The 24,011-nt window shown below is 39.9% G+C and overlaps 2 protein-coding genes, 1 long non-coding RNA gene and 1 pseudogene across 15 annotated transcripts in view; 1 reads left to right on the top strand and 3 right to left on the bottom strand.

Moving 5' to 3' along the window:
* The window catches only part of TSG101 (tumor susceptibility 101), a 42,241-nt gene extending 36,793 nt beyond the window's left edge, over positions 1-5,448 (bottom strand). The window contains exon 1 of the mRNA XM_077866262.1: positions 5,273-5,448. Coding sequence (XP_077722388.1) covers positions 5,273-5,314 — 42 coding nt within the window. The 5' untranslated portion in view covers positions 5,315-5,448. The remainder of the gene's footprint in view (positions 1-5,272) is intronic.
* Positions 5,449-6,770: 1,322 nt separating this feature from the next.
* LOC144294556 (developmental pluripotency-associated protein 4 pseudogene) lies at positions 6,771-10,009 on the bottom strand (annotated as a pseudogene).
* A 205-nt stretch (positions 10,010-10,214) lies between these two features.
* On the top strand, positions 10,215-14,160 carry LOC144294562 (uncharacterized). Its single transcript, XR_013361925.1, has 2 exons — positions 10,215-11,877; positions 12,648-14,160. It is a non-coding gene; the product is annotated as an uncharacterized LOC144294562 (long non-coding RNA).
* Positions 11,426-24,011, bottom strand: part of UEVLD (UEV and lactate/malate dehyrogenase domains) — a 47,580-nt gene continuing 34,994 nt past the window's right edge. For 6 of the 13 annotated variants that reach the window (XM_077866254.1, XM_077866261.1, XM_077866259.1 and 3 more), the window contains 5 exons: positions 23,572-23,742; positions 22,146-22,319; positions 15,417-15,480; positions 13,135-13,258; positions 12,676-13,005 (listed from right to left, as the gene is read on the bottom strand). In XM_077866254.1, the coding sequence (XP_077722380.1) occupies positions 12,811-13,005; positions 13,135-13,258; positions 15,417-15,480; positions 22,146-22,319; positions 23,572-23,742 (728 nt within the window). In that variant the 3' untranslated portion in view covers positions 12,676-12,810. Of the gene's footprint in view, positions 12,130-12,675; positions 13,006-13,134; positions 13,259-15,416; positions 15,481-22,145; positions 22,320-23,571; positions 23,743-24,011 lie in introns of those variants that run through there. The other 7 variants (XM_077866255.1, XM_077866253.1, XM_077866258.1 and 4 more) reach the window with 6 other exon arrangements.

Here is a 24,011-nt window from a genome sequence, read left to right as displayed (position 1 = left end):
CTCGCTAATCATTAACATTAATTATAGCCTGAAGGCACCTTGATACTTTCTCTCCTGCTCCCTATTCAAGTCCTTTACTCACTTCCATTTTAGCTCTTCTTTCCAACTCTGAAAGACCTCCACCAAATCAAATCTTAATCTTTTTTCAAAGACCTAGTTTTCATCTCTCACCCCCTTCTTAATGAATCCTTTTCCAGACTTCCTTTTGGCCCATAGTGATCTCTCCCTTTCCTCCAAACTCTAGCATTTGTTGTCAATACCAGCTATTTTGCAATTTATCACTTACTACATATTTTCAGACCCCCGCCTTGTACTACTACACTCCAGGAAAAAGAGGAACCTAGCTTACACGTTCTTCACAGATCGGGAGCTCAGGAGAAAGGGACCCCCATCTTATTACAATACGTCAAAGCACACCAGTTAACAAGCCCCATCCATGTACACAAAGTTCTCAGTCAGCTTTTAGTGCTTCTCTCTCAAAGACAAGCAATCAGCTACTCCAAAAAGAAAGACTCCACGAAGCAGGACAGAGACCAAAACAAAAAGAAAAGAAGGAATTAAGTAATAGAAGGAATGCAAAGAGCAGAAGAAAACTTCAAAAAGAATCAGCATTAATACCTTCAAAGAAATGCTGTTGTATCCATGAAACAAGAACACTCAGAAGAAAGGGCTCTTGGACATACAAATGCAATCGTTGGGAAACAAGCAATCAATAGGAGGATTAGAAATATATAGTCAAAGACTAGTGCAGAAAGACACAGTGGTAGACAATAAAGGAGAAAAATTAGGAAATAAATCCAGAAAGTGTACTGAAAGGCCTCTCTTCAGCATGTCTTGCCTTCTTTTGGCCTGAAGTCCAAATTCTTCCCTGCTATGGGATCAGTACTATTAGCACAGAAACCTGTTCTCATTTCTCCATCTTATTCACACACACACATTCCTGACCGCCCTTCCCCTCCAGCTACAACCACACTTCTCATACCACTCCCTACATTTGCTGTCAGTGATGGCTCTTTTCTTATTCTTTTTAGAACTTTTTATTATGGAACATTTCAAACAAATCCAAACATAGGCAGAATAGTACAATGAGCACCCTATATCCTACACCCGGCTTCAACGATAATCAGCTCATAGCCAACCATAATCTATAATCTCATTCACCTTTCCCTCCTCCTGTATTATTCTGCAGCAAACTGTAACATCATATCGTATTGCCCATAAATATCTGTGTATAGCTTTAAAAGCTTTAAAAAGGCCCACCATACTAATATTATACTAAACTAATCCATTTCCTTAAAATTATCAAATATACAGTTGTATGTCATATTTTGTTTGAACAGAGATCAAGTCCAATGGATAAATAAAGTCCACACATTGCCATTTGCTTAAAGGTCTTTTAGGTCTTTTTTAATCCACAGGGTCTCTCTCCCACCCTTCTTTTCATAACAGTTTTACTGAGATAACTCATATACAATTCACACATTTAAAACAAATTACGTAAAGTTCAATGGTTTTCAGTACTGAGTTGTGTAACCACAATTTAAAAACATTTTCATCACTTCCAAGAGGAAGGAATTTGTACCTGTTAGCAATCATTCCTTTATGACCACCTCCCCCCCCCCAATTTACCCCAGAAAACCGCTACTTTGTTTCTAACAATTTGCCTATTTGGGACATTTTATATAAATGGGATCATATAATATGTGATAATTTACAACTAACCTCTTTCACTTAGCATGTTTTTAGGCTACATTCATGTTGCAGCATGTACTAGTACTTTACTCCTTTCCGCTGAAGAATATTCCATTATAGGGATACGGGACATTTTACTTGTCTATTCATTGTCAGTGGGCCCATTTCTATTTCTGTCCCTTGGAATCTATTTGTTAAAGAAACTGCTCAATCTGCTCAATCAACCTACAGAGATGCTCATGCTTTGGATTTTGCTAACTGCATCCCCTTGTACAGTTTAATATTTATGTTCCTATGTCCTTTATATTCCCTGTGAATGACTAATTGGACCTAAAAGTTATGATCTTTCTCATGATTTTTTTTTTACATTTCAGTTCTTTGCCATACCTCTTCTCTCCCCCTCTCCGTTAAGATCATTCCACAGATGATGGTGTTTTTCCATCAGGTAGCATATGTTATCTGGGTATCTCTCTGTGATTTAGCAACCACTGCCGCTAGATGCCCACACCCATCCTCTTCAAATGCACTCCAATCGGGCTTTTGCACTTCCTGTGAAATTTACTGTCAAGGTCTCCAGTAACTGCCACAGGCTATATGCAATGGCCAATTCTCAGTCTCATCTTACTCCACCTGTTAGCAGCATTTGACCAAGTTAACTCCTTCTTAAAGCATGTTCTTCTATAAACTTTGAGGACACCAGTGCCTGTTTTCCTCCTCTCTGTGGTTGCTCCTTCTCAGTGTCTTTGCTGGTTCCTTCCCTTCCCTTAACCTGTAAATATTAGTGAACCCTACAGCTCAGTCCTTGGTCCTCCTCTTTATTTCAACTCACTCCTTTGGTGATTCTCTAATGGCTTTAAATACCATTTATATGACATTAACTCACAAATTAAAAAAAACAAAAAAAAAAACAAAAAAAAAAAACAAAACAAAACTCCAGTCTGAACCTCTTTTTGAAATTCCAGGCATGGATAACCAACTGCCAGTTTGATACCTTCACTTGGATGTCTCATGAATGTCAAATTTAACATGATCAAAAAAAAAAAAAAAAAAACTGAACTGTTTAATTTCCCCCCAAACCTACTCCACCTACATTCTTCCATTTCCACAACCAGCTGCTTAGGACCAAACCCTTGAAATTATCCTTGATGGCCTCTTCTTCACATCCACAGTGAATCTGTCAGAAAATCCTATTAGCTCTCCCTTCAAAAATATTCAGAACCTGATCACCTCTCACTACTTCTGTGGCTATAATCCTGGTCTAAGCCACCATCACCTTAGCATACTACTTAATGTAGCTACTGAGTTTTTCTTGCCTTCTTTAAGAATTTAAATTCCAGAAGAATATTTTGTCTAACTGCTCACTGTTCTATTCTTAGAACTTAAAAGAGTTTGAGGTGCACAGCAATCTTCAATGAGTCAGTTCTCTTTTACCTATTTAGTAGTGACTCCACCTCTGGGAATGCTGTAGATATACTGTGTAAGAATATGGGTAGTTGCCTACATGAAAAATGAAAAGTGTTATTTGTGTAAAACAAGTTAGACTAGCGGTAACACTGTACCTCTGTTAATTGCTAAAATGATGATACCTAAAAGTTATACTTAAACTGAGAGCCAAGATAATGCTAAAAGGTAAAGAGTATAACAAGATATTAAAAATATCGTATGCTGTATGTCCATTATACCTCAAAATAAATAAATATATAAACAGACATTAAGTCAAGACAGGCGGTCCCACAATCAGGTAAGGAGCAAAGGACCATCACCCTGGCATTGTGGCAAGGGTCCTGGCTAACAATTCCTATTATCACACCAAATCCACCCCGAAGGCTAACACCTGAAGCTAGCTCTCCACCAGAAAGAAGGAACTCTACGAGTCCCATTTATTATTCTACTTTCTATTCCAACCTATCTATTCGTAGGCTGGATAGAAAAAATACTGATACTCAGAACGGACATTATCACTTGCAGGAGACTCAGTTTTTCAGATATTGGGCCGAGAACCAAAAAGTGGGTTGAATATCCTCTCCCACCTCTTTTGTATATCCTTTTTTTTGTTCTTAGGGTAAACAGAGGTTGGAAGGCGGGGGAGGCAGTGGAGATATATATATTAAAAAAAATCTAAAGATGTTCTGCCTCTGTCTTTGAAGGCAGGTGCCTCTACGGGAAGTTTAGGAAACGTAATTGTGGTTTTTAAAATTCACATCCATTATTTGAATATTTCTTGTCCTTATAAAGACTTACACATACAAACTCACTCCTTTATTCCTTTATTAAGGAATAAACCTTAATACTATCAATTTAAACGTCAAAAATGGCATGGAACAGATACTTTCCAGTCACATGATATGTCAAACAATGTAGTGGTCTTTTAAAGTAATATATAAATGTTTGAACATGGACCTGAGCCATAGTCTACTAGGGCTCCCCCAAACCTCTTCTATAATTAAGAATAACTACTTTAGCAAAAGAAATTAAGAAGCCTAGAAGAAATTAGACAACCAAGAGAAGCTTTATTCTGAAAACTGCCACTTCCTCTTTGGAAGTTACTTGCTCTTTAGCCAAAGACTAGAGGGACGATCTTACGGGCGGGCAGGCAGGCGGGGCGCACTGCATACTTTTCAAAGACATGTCTTACGACACAAGTGCGTGTCTTATTATTTTTAATAAAAACTGCTTAACCTACTTCGATTCCTACCATTCTTGCTTTGACAAAGGTATCCAGAGCTAACCCACTGAACTGGAGGGAGAAGATTCAACTCTCAACCACGTTACATACATTTTATTCCTAATTGGCAAACTGAAAACAGAAAGGGGGGGGGGGACCAGACAAACCACAAACCCCACTATCACCCAGTTCACGGTTTTCAGGTGCCACATTTAATCATCAAAACACTTTATTGCTTTAAAACGTAAAATGTCTATTTACGTTTTAAGAAATTAAAACAATATATCTTTCCTGGTCTTGAACGGTTGGAGACTATAGATTCAAAGCAAACAGGTCTGCGCTGCAAGAAGCACAAAACCGGTTGTCTCAGAAAATCTAAGTGCCTGAAACTGTCATGGAATGAACTCGTGGAGGTGTCGAGGGGCCGGTATTTAGGCTCCCCCGGACGTTTTCATTTGTAAGCGACTCCATCGAACCCGCAGCCCCCGACCTCCGCGGTCGGGTGCGGAGCTGCGGGAGGCGCGGAAAACTGGAAAGGGCACAACGTCTGGGGGCCGGGCCGGCAGGGCGAAGGCGGACGGGCCCCTCCACGGGGACGCGAGCGGAGGACCCGCTCGCACGGAGAATTCAGTCCAAGCCGGGCCGGCCGCTCCCAGCTCCGCCCGCAGACGGCGGCCGGGCGGCAGGGGGCGGGGGCCTCGGCTCCGCGCCTTTGTTGACCGCCGCCCCCCCGCCCCCGCCCGGCGGCGGCGTCCCGGGCCCGGGGCCGCAGAGACGCCGGAGCACCGCAGAGGGCCTCGGGCCTCGGGCCTCGGGCCGCCGGGGACGCGCGCCGCGCTGAGCCCCGCCAGGCCCCGCCGGGCGCCGAGGGCAGCGGTGGGCGCGCGCCGGGCGGCCAGCGCGCCGGGGACTCACCTTGGACACCATCTTCTTGAGCTGGCTCTCCGACACCGCCATGGCGGCCGCCTCGCCACTCCCGTCCCCGCAGGCAGAGGGTCAGCCGCTCCGGGGCCGCCCCAGGCCGCCCCACACAGTCACACACCTAGGAGCCGGCCCCCCACCCCCCCGCCTCTAGCGACCGGAAGTCGGCCGCCAGGCCGGCTCTTCCGCTTCCGTTACGTCACTTCCGGGGCGAGCGGCGGAGGCCGGGAGCGGCGCGGGCGGAGGGCTGTCGCCCGCCCTTCGGCTCGGATCCCAGGCGTCGGGGGAGCCTGTCGCGAGGGGCGAAGCCTTGCCATGGGGTAAGACGAGCGGGGGGCCCACGGGGGCCTTAGCCCAGCGGAGCAGACGCAGGGAGAGGAGCGGGAAGGTCCTGCTGGGAGGCTCGCCCTTGTGATAACGGAAGGCGAGAGCCCTTGCCTGCCTCCTGGGATGAGAGGCTTGCCTCAGACGGTGCTCGGCGCCGGGCTCTCAGGTCTTGTTCTTTTAAGCATAAAAGTTCCCCATGCTTCATGCAGGGGCCCAGGCGCGGACCCCCCCGGAAGCCCTTCCTCCCGGTCAGAACCCCCGTGTGGCACGAAGCACGATGCACCCGCGTGGGCCTCGCTCCGCACGTGCGCGGCGGCCTGCCCGCTGGCCTCGCCCAGGCCGTGGGGGGCAGGCTCCTCTTCGGGTCCTCCTCGTACGGAGCAAGAGTGGGTGCTTGATGGCCACGGTGTCTGCCGTCCCTGCACGTTCCTCGCGGCCGTTTATCAGTCGCTGTCGCTCCCACCGCCAGTTTTAGGAGCACACCGTGTCGGTCAGGGCGCTGTAAAGCCTGGGTTTGAGGATATGAAGTGTGATCGTTTGCATGATGTTAGCTGAGTGCTAATGAGGAACAGGCTGTGGTATTAAGCCCCTTCTATTTTTTTTTGACATTTTTAACATTTATTGAGGATTCTTGCCCAAATCTGCCCATATCCTAATGGTTACAAGGTTTCTGACTCCTCCTGACTACTCCTTCCAGTACATTAGAGGGGGAAAAATATCTCATGATTTCCAATTCCACAACAATAAAACAATGCTGGAAACTGCCATAAGAACACAAGTGGGGAAAAATCTTTTCTAAGAACCACAGCAGTATAAATTTAGGAAGGACACAAAATTCTAAACGAATCAAACTCATCAAATTATATACATTAAATGTATAGTTTTTTTTTTTAATGTTACTCATACTTCATTTGAGTGGTTTTAAAAAAGAATCATGCCAAAGAAAATCATGATTTTTGGCTTAATCCTGAGTTAAGAATATTAATAATTTGCCCACAATGCATATGGCCTCCTATATACAATAGATGATACACAATTTAAAATCTAATACATTATAAATTTATTATTCAGAAGTACCCTTAAATATTTTTAAGCGGCGGAGAATGTGAATTAGAAATGTGAATTAGAAACACACAAGATAGTTAAAAGTAGAAATAATACCCGCAAAGTGTTCTATATAATTATCCCAGAGACACACCACAGAGGTCTCAGGTATTAAGAAAACATCAAAAAATGTTTTGTATATTAAGAGTATGTTTTTGAGAGTGGGAAAGAATAACAGCTTTCCCTTTGGTTTAAAATACTCAGCAGCCTGAAGTCCTGAACCTAAGAAGGTGTAGCCATCTCTAGAGGAGTTAGAACTGCAGAGAAATCCAGCATGGAAGCACACCTGTACTTCCCACTCCATCCCCCCACCCCCAAACCCTTTGCCAGGCGAGGCTCAGGTTTCCACTTTAAAAGAAGTTAAGGGGGATCCCTGGGTGGCTCAGCAGTTTAGTGCCCGCCTTCAGCCCAGGGCCTGATCCTGGAGTCCCGGGATTGAATCCCACATCAGGCTCCCTGCATGGAGCCTGCTTCTCCCTCTGCCTGTGTCTCTGCCTCTCTCTCTCTCTCTGTCATGAATAAATAAAATCTTTTAAAAAATAATAAAAAATAAAAGTTAAGGTCACTTCTATTACAGAAGGGTAAACGTTTTTGGTAGTATGAATGACTTTTTCTTCTTATTGAGTAGAATGAATGGTAATTTCTGAAATGCTCTTCCAATTTAAAACCTAAGAGCCCCTGCATCTGCAACCCATGAAGCCACAGGCCCCAGTGGAGGCTGGAGGGTAACATTTGCGATGCCCTAGCCTGTGTCCCTGTAAGCAGGAAGCATGGAAGGTGTGAGCAGCCTACAGTCCGGCCATCAATGGCACCACGGAGTTGATTGTAGTTCTCTTTGTACCATTGATTATAATCACAGCTGTGTCCCTTTTTGTGCTATTGAAAGCTCATTGGAGGCTTTTCATTAACACCTTATTCCTGGGAACACATTTAGGGCACAGTGTATTGTCCTCCAGCTGTGGGGGTGGGAAGTTACAACTGGGGAGCAAGAAGAGGGCGCATACTCTCCCGGCTTTTCAGGCACCCAGGCTTGTCCTGCATGAAATTGCAGGTGAACCCAACCTTCTGTGTCTGCAGGCATACTTCTCCCATGGACCACACCACTTGACACCATGGGCCTCCTGTGGCGATGCCACTGTCTCCATCTTCCCAGCGCGGGCTGTAGTTCTGGACCAGAAGGCAAACATGGCATTTGGGGCCAAAGTTGTCACAACAGTATTGACCCACTCTAGGAAAGCAGGAGACCCCTCCGGGGCAGCCACTTCAGGAGGGTAGGTTCCATCAGAAGGTATCTTTGTTCCAGAACTTTCCAGAGACATTTCCCCCTTGTCCATCATCAATCTTCTTTGTCTGTGTGAGAATCTTGGCGTCCTCTGCGGTGACAGGAATGTTCTTTTGATCTGGGTAAGCATATTTGCAGATTCGCTTCTGTACATCTAATTTCTGGCCTTACGTGCTCAGCTTGAGTTCTTGGCACCAGGCAGGCCCGCAGGATGTCTCAGTGAAGCAACTTGGGTGGTGACAGTTTCAAAGGTAATGGAGGAACTGGGATTTTCTTCCAAATTCTTACTCTTGTATTCTTGCCTTGTGCTATCTTTTCTGAACAGGAAGCTTCGCCTTCTTTCATAGATCGTTTCCGTTTGGTTCCACTTGCTGAGGTTCCTGGTAACTTTGGTTCACCAGAAGCCTGCTGTTTCTCTTTGGCTTCTTCAGATACAGGTTGGGATTGGCCAGCCAGATAGTCTTTCCCCACTTCGTGGAGTTCTTTTTGCCTTTTGCTTTCTTCACATCCAAAGAGAAGTCAAGGTTGACAAAAGGAAAAGTCTCGCCCCTTCTAAATCTACATGTGAGGTCACAAACAGAGGGCCTAAATGAAACCATGTGGAAGTATCTTAGATTACTGCCAACACACAGGCACAGGCTAACCCAACAGGTATCAGGTTTTTGGATATGGACACCATGTGTTAGTTAAGCACACAGCTCTATCAACCCTAACTATAGGGCAGTCTGTCTTTCCACTGCACCCCTTTTGTGTCACTTAAAAGCAAAGTAGTTCTCAAACTGGTCTTAGAGCCACGGCTAATTCAGAAATACCCTCAAAGCAACTGTGCTTTTTATCAGTTGGGAAGTGCAGGTAATACATTGTTTGAATTTTTTTTTTTTTTGCTAAAAGTAATTTTTAAAAGCTTGAAAACAATTAACAAAAGCCAGTCTCTTAATTTTGCACTTAAGAATAAATAAATATCCTGGGTACTGTATCAATTGTATGAAAGAAACTTTTTCTCAAACTGAATAAATTTCCTTCCACTCTTTCAACAAATTAGGCATCTTCTGGTGATTTCTTTTTTTAGGATTTTATTTATTTATTCATGAGACACACAGAGAGAGGCAGAGACATAGGCAAAGCGGGAAGCAGGCTCCTTGTGGGGAGCCCAATGTGTGACTCCATCCCGGGATCCTGGGATCACACCCTGAGCCAAAGGCAGATGCTCAACCACTGAGCCACCCAGGTGTCGCTTCTGGTGATTTTAAAGTCAAAGTTTATTTTACTCATTGTTCTTGATATTTAAGGAAAGCTACAATGTAAATTGGAAAATAAAATATCTCTGCATCACAAAATCAAAGCATTTTAATCCAAGCCCCACTAAAAATCATAACAAAAACAGATGCTGCATGATTTTGGAAAAATGAAAAAGTGAAAGTTAAACAGAAGAACCGTGAATGGCAATTATTACCAAATCATAGTGAGGTAGTGGTGAGACTGCTTCTTGACTTACATATGGTACTTACAACATGACTGATAATACTCAACATTTAAGGAAATAACTGACAATTATTTCTATATGGTGGGCTTCCGCAGGGCAAAGGCTATTACTCAACTTTGAATACTCAAATTCTAACACAGTACTTGGGATAACAGTAGATGCTCAATAAGTATGTTGTATTGCATTCATTGACCTTCACTTCTAATTAATAGAGTGAATGCTGGGTAATTCATCTATTACATAGTGTTTTGCAGTTAGGTTGAAGAGCGTATTAGAAATTATCTAATTTCTAATTAGATCACAGATACTAGAAAAGGCTAGTTTGACAAATATAAGAAATGGTTCTTTCAGTTTTACTTCCCTATTTCATGCAACACGACAGTGAGGATACATTGTTAAGAGTAACACCAATATAACCTACCCACGTAGTGAACTTACACAGAACTAATTCCTTATCTCTTCAAATGGCCATGGTTTTTTCCCTAGGTAATTCTCATGGGAATCTTTCCAAATGTATTCTATATTTTTCTACTTTCTTTAAATCTTTTTTTTTTTAATTTTTATTTATTTATGATAGTCACAGAGAGAGAGAGAGAGAGAGAGGCAGAGACACAGGCAGAGGGAGAAGCAGGCTCCATGCACCGGGAGCCTGATGTGGGATTCGATCCCGGGTCTCCAGGATCGCGCCCTGGGCCAAAGGCAGGCGCCAAACCGCTGCGCCACCCAGGGATCCCTTTTTCTACTTTCTTAAACATGAGACACTGAGTATAATTTCATTCTATGATTTAAGCTCATTATAAGCATCCATTATTAAATCGGCATTCGTTTCACTGTTTCTAACTAGGATGTATCTGCCCCTTATAAACCACCTGGCTCCTATCTCTCCGACCAGGTTTGGATTTACCCATTATATGCTTTCAAAGACCCTGGGACTTCTTCACAATACTAATTATACTTGCAATTGTACATTTAGTTCGGAGAGTTGATGACTGTGTCTTCCATACTACATTGTATGGACCACACAGGCTTGCACCAAGTCCAGGTTTGCTCCCCACTGTATCTGCAGTGCCCAGTATAGAGCCTGGTATGTTGTAGGCTTCCAGGCAATGCCATCTGAACGAATAAATAAATAAGCAAACACCTGTCTCACTGCACACTCTCCTTTGCTGTTTGCTGAGGGCAAGTCTGGGAAGTCAGGGAATCAACCTTTCAAAAAACTCTGTTGGAATAAAAAAAAAGAAAGACAGTCCCTACATGAGAGTAGAAGTAATCCTGCCATAGTGTACAGAACCCCAGCTTTATGGTCTTGTGATAACTATTTTGGCTGTTAGGCTTTTTCTTCCTTCTAGCACTTAGAAAAAGAAGAGGCTGTGTGGATCAGTACTCCTTGGCCGTGACACCTGCGCACCTCAATTTTCTCCTCTATAAAATGATAAAACCTACCTCAGTGGATTATTTTCAGTATTCAATTAAAATAATAAAGTGCTCATCATCCTGCCTGAAATAGAAGTGTTAGTGTTAGCTATTACTATTAGTTGTGTGTCACATCTGTAATAATATGCTTTCACATACGAAGTTATTGTTATTGACCCATAAGGCAAGCATACTCTGAATCATTTCTTCAGGAGTGGATCTGTTCAGAACAGCCAGTTCATCTTACCTCTTCCCCTTAGGACTATTGGTTTTTATGAAAGCCTCATATTTTACCTTTAAAGTAAATTGCTTGGCTTTTTTTCATAGTCTATTTCCACTAAAAATACATCTTTCTCTATGATACTAATAACATAATAGGCTTTTAAAATGTTGGAGATCTATTGTATAGCCCAAGAAGAGGTTATAAAAAAAAATTTCAGAAAGGATAGCCCCATTGGAAATTTAACTACACTTTTTCTTCAAATATTAAAAATTTTCACTTTCCCTTTTGCTACTTGAAATTACACATATCAAAAACTTGAAAGTGCACATAAAATTCTTTAATTTTTTGGTAGCTAATTAATTTGAAGAGGAAAAATAAAATGCTTTCTCATAACTACCAAATATATTTTAAAGAAGAAACAATACCTTAGGCCAGGGATCTTTTGAAAGTACCCCTAGCAGACTCTGTCAATCAATATTGGCCCTTCAACGTATTGTGTTTAGTAGTCAAGGAGTCATTTTCTTTTAAAAATATATTACTTTCAAAATATTCCCAAAGTGCTGAGTGTGTTATTAGTTGAGGATCCATAAATTTTAATGATGCATATTGTATATGAATGTCTACTTCTGCTTGAGGTTTAAAGAATGGTTTAGATAGCTCAAGAGCAACAAAGAAAATTATATTTTTCCCCCCTCCTTATCTAACTCCCTAAGGTTTCAAATTACAAAGCTAACTGGAAACCTACCATAACCAAGCAGTTTGTAAGGGTAAGTAATAAGATATAGAAGTTCTCAACCCTATATATGTTGGCAAAATTAAATGACCTTTCCTTCCTGGTAACAACTTTAAAATCAAAGTTTTAACTGTTGTTGGAGATCATGGATTGATGATGAACTGCTCTGGAGTTTCTCAGTCACTGTATCTTCCTTCACTGTGTTTTTGATGACTTCAGATACCCCACTGGTTCCTACGATGCAAGGCAAACTTAAGAACACTTCATTATTTATATCATAATATCCCTGAAAAAAAAAAAAAAGAGTTTATGATAGTGCTAAGTCACTGCAAAAAAAATTTTTTTAAGATTTTATTTATTCATGAGAGACCGAGAGAGAGGCAGAGACATAGGCAAAGGGAGAAGCAGGCTCCCTGCAGGACTCGATCCCAGGACCCCGGGATCATGACCTGAGCCAAAGACAGATGCTCAACCACTGAGCCACCCGGCATCCCACTGCAAAAAATTAGTATCACAAATATGGATACTTCCCTGCTTTTCTAGTTGTAGTAGAAAAGCAGATATGAGTTGAACTTTTGTTTCAACCTTAAACAAAAAAAAGTTGTGTTCATTTAATTTCCAAACTCATGATTACTTAAGAAAATGTGTGTGAGACAGGAGGCATGTGTTCAGAGACAGCCGCTCTGTGGGGAGGTGAACTAAGCCTGCTGGTAGTGGGTCAGAGGCTGAGAAAAAAGATGATCGGGGTGGACTGGGGAGGGGCCCAGTTAAATACAGTAACCTGTTTTAAGCTTTCCTTTCCAGGTTTTATTTCCCTCCTGATATTTTGAAGTTTTCAAGAAAATGTGGTGAAGCATTTGTGCCTCGTCTTAGCTGTGCTTTAGGGATTTTATGCTTGGGACAGAGTGGTCAAGGTCAAACTGAACTGGAGAAGCAGACTGACGACCAGCTAAGACAAGCTGGCATGTCAGTCTGGGGTGACATGAATGGCTGAGGTGCTAAGTGACAACCAGAAGAACTTTATGGAATATACAAACATTTCTTGAGCCTTCCCCAAAATTACATTGGGTGGGAAGAGGAGAAGAAAGCTGGAAGAAGTCCAGACTTCCCATAACCAAGCAGGACAGGGCTTAGACCAAACTGTCTCCTCCAGTGTGTTATTCTAAAACATAGTGATAACAGAAGACACTTGAGTTAGTATGAGCAGCACTTTTTCTGGATTTATAATAATAATATAAAAGTTTAAAACTTTAAAACTTTAAAACAATGAGAGTACGAAAATAGCAATTACCTTTGCTAAAGTTGATACAGAATGTACTTTCTTTTTATCGTTTACAATACTGTCAACCAGGTCAGCTACTGATAGTCCAACAGACCAGGATCTTTGACCTTTAACCCGTAACAGTTCCATGGCTCTAGGTTACCAAAACAAAAACAAAAAACTCAGGAAATTAACAAAGTATGCATTCAGTTTTAGACCATTTAAGGTATTAATTTTTTGATTCAGAAGTAAGTTATATAGCAATTGTCAGGAAAGCCTACAAATAATCTAATGATTAAACTTTTCTTAAAATGTCAGGCAGGTCATTCACAGAGAGAAAATACAAATAGCTTAATATCATAAAAAGCAGCTTACGTCTACTAATACTTACATATGAGTTAAAATAATACACCAGTGTCACCTATCAAAATAGACAAATTTAAAAAGATTGATAAATACTTTTGGAGAAGCTACAGAGAAACAGGCATTCCCATAACTGCTGTTGAGAGTGGAAGGTAATATAATCTTTTAGGAAGAAGATTTAACAACATGTGATCTAGAATTTTATTGAGGGATTAAATAAAATCTTGAGGGATTTTATTCCACTACAAAATGCTCAAGTATGCAAATATATATGCATGTTTGCCTTGTGTGAGACAGCAAAAATTCTGGAAACAACTCCTCAAAAGAGGGGTGGGTGGTTCAATAAATCACTATCCAAATGTAGTACTGCATAGCTCCAGAAAGGAATGAGGTATATTTATATGTAATATGGAAAAATGTCCAAGATTTATTATAAAGGAAACAAACTAAGTTTCAAGATAATAGCATACATTTATTATTTTACAAATAATAAAAATAATAATGATAATGTTTGCATAAGCATTGGGAAAATATTTGGATATGTGCACCCTAAGCTGTTAACAGTAGTTGTCTCTGGAGAGTGGGATTACCCCCAGCTTTTCACTTTCTCTTTTATAGATATCTGCAATGTATGAGTTTTATAATAGCACACATTCTCTTCGTAAATAATAAAAATGATATAAATTAAATAGACATGTTTGATTTCTTCCTTTTATAATTCTTTCCTTATAAATGCGGGATTACACAGAATCAGATCGGAATGGATTATATAAAACACTACTCTTCGCAGTAAGAGGATATTCTTTCCAGTTATAGTCTAAAAGTCTTTAAGCTGAAGGTTTAAAACGCTAAAAATTTCTACTGAACTGCAGAAATGTATGTTATTATGTGATGGTAAGACAACACATGGCATAAAAATATACAATGTGTGGAGTACAAACTGTAGGGCACAGGCCTTGGAAGATTTCTGATCAAAGGTAAAAGAAGGATCTATCTGTACATTTAGTTGTGAGATTTGATTACTGTGTCACCCATACTATTTTTTTTTTTTAAGATTTATTTTTATTTATTCATGATAGACACAGAGAGAGAGAGAGAGAGAGAGAGAGAGAGAGGCAGAGACACAGGCAGAGGGAGAAGCAGGCTCCATGTCGGGAACCCGATGTGGGACTCGATCCCGGAGTCCCGGGATCGCGCCCTGGGCCAAAGGCAGGCGCGAAACTGCTGAGCCACCCAGGGATCCCCTGTGTTACCCTACTAAATGGTATGGATGAGGGCTTGCACCTAATAAACAGTGGTTTGCTCAATACTGTTTATTTTTTATTTATTTTTATTTTTCCCTGAACTTATATGGCTTATCCATTCATATTAGAGTAGTTTCCAAATGTATTTATGTATGATCAATAAATATATATTACTTTTTAAAGATTTATTACTTAAAGAACATGCAAGTGGGGGAGAGGGAGAGACAGAGAATCTCAAGAAGACTCCCTGCTGAGCACAGCACCCAATGTGGGGCTCGATCCCATGACTCTGAGATCATGACCTAAGCCAAAACCAAGAGTTAGATGCTCAACTAAACGAGCCACCCAGGCACCCCTGTATTAATTTTAAGTGATATGGACAAATTCTTTCTACATTAAGAAAATTCGTAATATCCTCAGATGTTGACCTATCAGAGCAGGAAATCACGGACTACAAATAAGAAACCTGTTTCATCCTTTATGCGTCCACTGTGTATGTAAAATAAAATTTGCAAACCACTCCTGGATCTTCTTTCAGATAAAAAACTAAAGACTAGAAAGCATTATTCCCTTGTACTTTGGAATTGTCCATACTAGCTAAGTTTGCTGGCAGAAGCCTGGTAAGGGCATGCTGTGTGAACAGTTGTAATGATAGCTATGAAGTACATGATTTTCAATTGGGTAAATGCAAATTGACACTGTTACCTGGTGGACAACTGCACCTGAGAGTTAAGACTCATTACCTCTTCTTGGCCACCCCATATAGGCACTAGAAATTAAAGGAAAAATTAATTATAAGTTGCCAACAACTCCCTTAGGATAAAGATGTGATAAATGATCATCTGCAGTCAAGGGTCTCTGTGTTAAACTAAATACTTTCCTCCCTTTCTAGAAATAGTTTTCCACTGATGGCACTGGGTAGGCTGTGCCAACCGCCTGGGAGTTGCAATCCCCGCAAAACATGATTCCCAGAGCCTATCTGCGGTCTGCAGGATCTGTGTTCTCTCATCAACACTAGTTCTACAAGGGCCGTTTTACTGTCCAAGGAGAAAGTTTCTTTGCTCAGCAGGCTGTGTATAATAGACTTCCAAGCACTGCAAACCCTTAGTAATTGCTCCATTTGGGAACACAATGAGAATAATTTCTTTCACCAGGTAAGGAATAATTTGGTCACCTATTTTGCCTCGATTTCCACAGCTGTTTTTCCTGAGAGGCAGGGTCCTGTTTGCTAAGAGGATCTTTTGGGTTACCATTTCATTTCATTACATCATTTATAAAAACAATTCAAAAATTCAAAGCTATGAGCATGAATTGGACATTTACACATTTAATACATACAATAAATTGGACATTTACTACATTTTAGTATTAAATAGAAACTGCCAGAAACATGTTGAAATCCTCCTAATGTTCATCTATTTCTCATCTGTGTGAAGACATTCTTTGACACAAACCTGTACTGGGGTAGGCAAAATAAAAATACATTTGGATATAAAGACTATGTTTAAGATCGAAGTCTTTTTTAAAAGATTATTTATCTTAGAGAAAGAAAGAGTGCGGGGGGGGGAGCACAGAGAGAATCTCAAGCAGACCCCCCACTGAACCTGACCTGGGGCTCCATCTCACAACACTTGAGATCACAACCTGAACCAAAATCAGGAGTCAAACACAACCGACTGAGCCACCCAAGCACCCCAACATATAAGTCTTCTACACTGCATTCAAAATTAGGCCATTTAGTGATGGGTCAGCAACAAAGGACAACATATGCATCCAGGTACCTCTTCCTCAAACTGATTATAAGCTTGCAGGAGACCGGGGCCATGTGATCTTTTGAGTCCTCTCATGTATTTTTAACTATGGTATAGAATGCACAGGAGATGATGCAGAACTGACTTCACAACACAATCCAAAATTTTATCAAAGAAAGCATGCTTGCAACAGTTAAATTGAAAAAAACGAAAAAAAAAATGTAAAAGCTTGTATGTTAAGCAGTGCCTGGGTAGCTGGGTTGAGCTTCAGATTCTTGATTTTGGCTCAGATCATGATCTCAGGGTCACGAACTTGAGCCCCACATTGGGTTCCATGCTCAATGGAGAGTCTCCTGTCTCCTCTCCTTTTCCCTCTGTCCCTCCCCCTGCTTCAGGGCTAGAAATAAATAAATAAATAAATAAATAAATAAATAAATAAATAAATAAATAATCCTTTCACGCTTTTACATTAAGACAAAAAAAGCAAAACCCAAAACTGTTATATGAAAAATATATGTGGATAGATTAAGAGATTTTAAAAAATACTTTTTACTTAGAATGGTTATATATGAATTTCTTACTAAAAATTTTCTGTACATTATTGATAGTCACAATAGATAGAAAATTGGGGGAAATGTCTGCTAAATGAAATACAGCATTTTTACAGACCTTGGAAGAATGAATAAAAAAGGGCAAGGGAGAAATAAGAATGCTGAGAAAGGGCACAAAAAAATCTGAAAGTTATGAGTGTGTTTGTGTGCATGTATATCACATTCATTCTTTCCTCTCTGAGTCGTACTTCTAAGAGCCAGGAAGAAAGAATGGAGAGGGAGAAAACTTCACTGTGTTCAACTTTGCTTGTGACACAGTCATTAGAATTTTTAATTAAGTTTAGGTGGACTTTTTTGTTCATTTACTGCCCAGCCCTTCGAACTTCCTAAATATATGTCCAACCTATTTTAGGGAGCCCTTTAAAATATGGTAACTAATCAATCATTATCTTTCTGGCTCCATTTCCCAAAAACAGCAATCCTCTGGCCCCCCAAATTTTAATGAACAATGACCATGGGGAAACTTTTCCATTGCATACAACACGTTCCCTTGTATATGACTGATGTTCAAAGCAGATGACCTAATATTCTGTTCTGAGATCCAGCCCCTGGATTTCTAAGCCATCATTTGAAGGAGTTATCTGCAGTTTACATATGATGTTAATATCATAGCTGGAAACAGCATCTCCAAAGCATATGTTCTGCTATCTAATTGCAGTGTGTGTGTGTGTGTGTGTGTGTGTGTGTGTGTGTATTAATATGAATGACCTTTAGTCACAACAAGACAGTTTCAACATTATTTCAGAACACATTTACTGAGGCATTCCAGGGTCAAGGAGCTTGCAGTTAGGCAGCAGTAAGCAGAAAGGTAAATATGCAGTTATAATACGGTGTGATAATGGGTATAACAGAGGCATGAACTTACTTAATGGAAGATCTAGGAAAGGCTCCTGGGAGAGGGGCATTCAAGCCCCATCTTGAAGGGCAGGCAGGCGTCAGCCAAGTGAATGAATGTTCAGGGAAAGGAAGAATCCGGTGCAAGAGCAAGGAGGCATGAGAGTGCATGAAACCCTCCAGAAAGCTGTAAGTTGACCCTATGACTAGCATTGAATGCCTGGCAGGAGAGCAGAAGAGGAAGCTGGTGAGAGAAGGGAAGCAGAAAACTCATCCTAAATGGCCTTGTATGTCCTGTATTCCTCTTCTAGGCTGTGGCTGTCACTGAAATACTTGAGGATTAATTTTATTTGCACGCCTGCTATTCTTATAACAGCTTCCAAGTCCTAATGTTGCTTTACTTCAAAGTGTAATTTTACATATCCTTTTGCCAATTTTCTATTCATCACCGTCTTGCCAATCGCTGCAATAGAAACTACTATTTACTGAGTATTTATGCTGTGCTAGACACTGCACTAAATGCTTTAGATAAATTAAGTAAGTCAGGGTAGGAAAAAGCACAACTTTGGAGTCAGAGCAGGGTTCAAATCTTAATAGATATGTAATGTTGGGCAAATTACTTAACCTCATGGAGTCTCAAGCTTCCTCATCTATTAATTTGGAAGATCACTACTCCTTCAGAGGGTGTTTGTAACTTTTAAGTGAGATATGTAACACATTTAATACATATAGTAGGCTTTCAATGAAAAGTAATTATAATTACTATTACTGCGGTGATGCCACTTATGCAAAAATACAACCCCTTGATGTTTACACATGAAACCAGCAGAGGGAGCCTCTAGCCATTTCTGGCTTCAGGGCTGGGGTAAGTTATTCCTATGGTGTATAGGACTATCTGTAAAACAAAGTACAAGACAGGATAAAAAATGATCTGATGGTGGTGTCTAGATGGGACACAGGGAGATGGGTTGGGTGGTATTGGTAATATTTTTAACTGTAGATTCAGGAATATTCTATTATGTTTTAAAACATATTTTTAAAGATTTTATTTATTTATTCATGAGAGACAGAAAGAGAGGTAGAGACACAGGCAGAGAGAGAAGCAGGCTCCATGCAGGGAGCCCGATGTGGGACTCGATCCCAGGACCAGGATCACGCCCTGGGCCAAAGGCAGATGCTCAACCGCTGAGCCACCCAGGCGTCCCTTTAAAACATATTTTATACCCTATATGTATTCTTTTATTATAGGTCAAATAGTACATAATATTACATTTAAGTGATCCCAATTCACAGGTACCTACATTCCATTCCTCTATATCTAGTTCCCATTTGAGAGCTCAAGAAAGAATTACTATATCCTTTCCTTGTGTTTTTATCCTACTTCCCATGAACCACTCGCACAGCAAGTAAGTCAATGCTGCTTCCCGTTATAGTCATTTCCTGTGCTAGATATAAGCAGGTTCTTACACACCAATATAGCTCCCACGAAAGCACAGTGCCTGAGGCTTATTTATCAATTTCACTATCCTTTATTTACTCTTTACAATTTGAGTTATTAATACAACCATACTGTGAAATGTTTCTATTCATTCAAAAATTGGAACTTATTAGGGGGATTGGTTAAATAAATGTTGATGTATCCAGTAGTTTAAAAGAATGAGTGCCATCTGTATATGTTATTATGCATCATTTCCACATCATATCAGTAAGTAAAAGGGCAAGGTGCAGATTGATATGCTGTATTGGCTACCTAGAAAATATTTCATATATATGCTTATCTACACACAGAACATTTCCAGAAGGTTACACAAGAGACCGGTAACTGTGCCGGAATCTAGGGAGAGAGACTAGGTATCTGGCATAGAAGGGAGACTTGATTTTTACTACATATATCTTTTTGTACTATTTAATTTTTATAATGTTTTCAACTAAGAGAACAGCTTAATAATTTACATTTTCAATAAGGAGAAGATATACACACAAAATATTCAAGCTGGGTCAGAACAAACAGCAGTTTAACAAAAGAGTAAATGTCATGTTTATCGGTTATATGGTTAATTACCATACAGTTAACAATAGCTTTTAGCTCAAAGGGGTGAAGGAATCATTGTGTTGTGAGTGATATGATCAGGAAAGCTTCCCAGTGTGAGTTAGGAAGGCTTGAACTAGACCTTGAAGGATGAAATTTGAACATGCTGACAGTGGGAGAAGAGCAAGGTTTCCTGTGGCTAAAACAAAGCTGTGGGGTAGGGCTAGGAGGCACAAGCCCTGGGCTTTATAGTCCTTCTTTGATCCTAAAAACTCCAGGTTCTTGGGTAGATCACTCTTACCATCTCTTTAGCCATTGCTGGCTCCCTACAACAAAATGTAATTGATCCCTTGGTTCCCTTTCAGCTCTCAAATATAACATTACTACCTCCTCAAAAATAACAAGGAAGGAAGATTAGAACTATATTTTGGAACTTCTTGAATGCCAACCAAGGGAATTTAATAGTTTGGTCAGAGAAAGCCAGTGAAGGTTTTTGAAAAGAGGAATATAATTTAGGAAGATTGATTTCATACATAAAAGCACACAGTAAAGTTCTGGCTAATATCATTATTAATTTGGCATCATTTACAAGGTAGATGAGAGGGGAAACAGCAAACTAACTGGGAGAGCTACAAGAATCAAAAAAGTAAGAGACCAACGTGGACCAGAACTCAAAGAGTACTAGTGAGTAAAATATGGGGTCTCAGGTGTGTTTGCAACCCTAGACATTCCTTATTCTAATATATCTGCTCTGAGTTTTTGCTTGCTACCCTTTTCTAGGGTCCTGCTGATTAGCGTCTAGTGTCGGGGCATTTTAAGCCTGAAAAGTCATCCTGCTCAATCACAATGTCAGGTTTTATACAGGTTTATTTATCCCACTGCCTTGGTCTTCCTAGCATTGAATTTTCTAGGTAGCCAGTACCAATTTACGTAGATTTAAATACTGCGATATTTTATTAAATTTTTCTTAAAAATTATACAAATACCACATACCCATAATGAAAAAATTAGAAAATACTGACAAGTACACATTTTTCAAAGTTTCCTTTAGTCCAGATACAACCATTGTTAATAATTTGTTTTAATGAAATCCAAGCATATAGGAAGCTTTAAATTCTAAGGAAATGGTTTTGAGAAGGTGATTTGCTTTGTGGGACTATGGACTGACCGTTATTATTTCTTTAAATAAATAAATACATATATGTTTATGTATATTTATTTATGTATTTATATATATTTTAATTTATGTATTACTTTTATGTATTTACTTATGTTTTATAATTTATTTATGTTTGTTTGTTTATTTATTTATTTGAGAGAGTGAGCCAACAGAGGGTGGGGCAGAGAGAAAAAAAGAGAGAGAATCTCAAGCGGACTGCACGCTAAGTGCAAGGCCTGATGTGGGGCTCAATCTCACGACCCTGATATCATGACCTGAGCTGAAACCAAGAGTCAGATGCTTAACTGATTGAGCCCCCCAGGCACCCCTATACCTCTTTCATATCATACTACTGTCTTACACAGGAGTAAAGAGTAGGGACTTATATACTCTTATACAAAATGAGGATAAACAGCACTTCTGTCAGCTGATCAACTTGACTTTATAGCATAACGGAAAACAGTAAGGGGATAAAGGAAGAGATTTTCAAGTTCAATAGGGAAAGTATTCTTTTTGAATAGGAAAGAGGGCTTTCCAATCTGGGGAACTGAATGCTTTTTGTGGTAGGAACAGAGAAAGTGGGCTGATGAAAAAGGTCATAAGGATAAACAAAAAGTGAAAATTCTGTTTAAAAAGGTGAGAAACAGACAGGAGGTATGGCCCTAGGGAGAAAGTCTGAACTCAGGAAAGGTAAGCAAGGCTATAGTGTGGGGAGCGGAAAGGAAAAAGTTCTGTACATGCGTTAGGGTTCATTTAAACATGGCTCTCTAGAAAATTAAACTTTCAAATTAATCCTGGACTCTGAAATTCAATTAAAAAACATAAAACTAAGGGGTCTTGCCCAATCTTAAACTTACGGAAAAATAAATGAATGAGAATGACACACTTGAAGTGTCTATTCACGATGCAGGGCCTGGTACATAGAAGGCGCTCAAATGTGAAACAAAAGCCAAGCAAGTTCCACTATTCTGGAATCTCCAGATGTATCTGAATATCGTGGCCACTGATGACTTTGCTTATCAGTATAATTAATTAAGATGTATTTCTTACCTTTGGCTTCTCCTTGCTCACCAACAACCCATACTTGTTTTCCTGAAGTCTGTGCCTTCAAAACATTTGTAATAATATATTGTAGTCTCTGTGAATCCAGATTACATCCAATTCCGATCACTCGATTTGCAGGAAATGCACTCAGTTTCCATGTCACATACGTCATGATTTCCACTAAATATCACACACAAGGTGAAAGTATGAAGATTTTTAAAATATATACTTCCAGCCTAGTTCATAAATAAAACAGTGATTAATTTAGTAAGTATAGTACAGCTTCTATATATTCTTCCTAGGTCCAAAATGCACCATGAGGCAAATTGTATTTTTAATGTATATTAAAATCACAGTCAGGCATCAGCATGATTTTACGTAACTTTGTAGTTGAATATAAATTAAAAGTGGGAAAATTAAATATTTTCCTAATTAAATAAGAAAGATAAAAACTGGTACAGAAAACCAGAAAAAGATAATTGTTTTTCATTGATCAAGCTCTCATTTTTTATCTTTAGGTGAATTTCTATCTTTAAATTAAAATAATGGGGATCCCTGGGTGGCACAGCAGTTTAGCGCCTGCCTTTGGCCCAGGGCACGATCCTGGAGACCCAGGATCGAATCCCACGTCGGGCTCCCGGTGCATGGAGCCTGCTTCTCCCTCTGCCTAGGTCTCTGCCTCTCTCTCTCTCTCTCTCTCTGTGTGTGTGACTATCATAAATAAATAAAAATTAACAACAACAACAACAAACAGAAATTGAATAAATTAAAATAATGATCACATACTACTGCTACACAGCACAACATTATGAACAAACACAACTACTTTTTTCCTGCCATGCCAAAAGGATGTCAGGAATTAAAGAGACCAGTGTCCCTCAACCAATTACTATAGGAAAACATGTAAAATGCATACCTTTATACTGGGAACATTAAGAAACCCTGTTCACCAATTTGAGTCCATCCAATACTACCTAATTCTTTGAAAATATATATTTTTTTTTTGAAAATATTTCTTTTTAAAGTAAAACAGTTCTAAAAACAACTTGTAATATACAAAAAGTGAAAAACACACACTGCCATGCCAACATTTTATGATACTTTACAGTTAACAAAAGATCTTTCACATAAGCCATTGTATTTTTCTCTTGGGTGTTTAACCATTTTCTCTCTGAAGGAGACATGGCTAAAAACCTGGAACAGAATGATGGTGGTATTACATAAAAAAAACTGTAAGTTGTAACCTTCTAGTTATTGCCAGTCATAAGAAGCAACTGGTTGACAAGATTATGTCAGTACTGTATTGTTCAGGAGAAGAGCAATTTGAATAGTCTAGCTGTTTCTTTATAATCTAGTTTTAGGACTTTTATCAGTAATAGCAATTCTACTGATGCACTGGACTGTCAGATTAACTTAGAATAAAACCTTTTACCTGGTTGAGATGCAACGAGCAGGACACCATGTTGACTATAATGTCCCAGAGCTGGGACAAGGGCTCTGAACATATCCACATTGCTTTGTACCACATCTAGGTAGGACTGAGAACTACCCAAAGAGTTGACTGTGAAGATCACCACCTTGGAATGAGCAGAGGCAGACAAATCTAATGAATAAAAAGAAACAGTCTGAGCTTGAGATCTAGGTTTTAATCAAGTTCTGTTTTTCTTTCTTTTTTTTTTTTTTCCAACAAGTATTGAGCTTCTGGGCATATGTGCCTCCAGATCAATTCTATATCCATCAGAGTATACAAAGTGCTGGGGTTTGCTTCCAGAAAGATGATTAAGAGCAAGAGTGTATCCCAAGGGGGGGAAGAGAGCAATAAAGTACAGGATCCAGAACCTATAAACAAGGATATTGTTTCTTCCTGTGATG

The sequence above is a fragment of the Canis aureus genome, chromosome 23, assembly GCF_053574225.1.
Source record: "Canis aureus isolate CA01 chromosome 23, VMU_Caureus_v.1.0, whole genome shotgun sequence".
Taxonomy (NCBI): Eukaryota; Metazoa; Chordata; class Mammalia; order Carnivora; family Canidae; genus Canis; species Canis aureus.
This window is presented reverse-complemented; position numbering and strand designations above follow the sequence as displayed.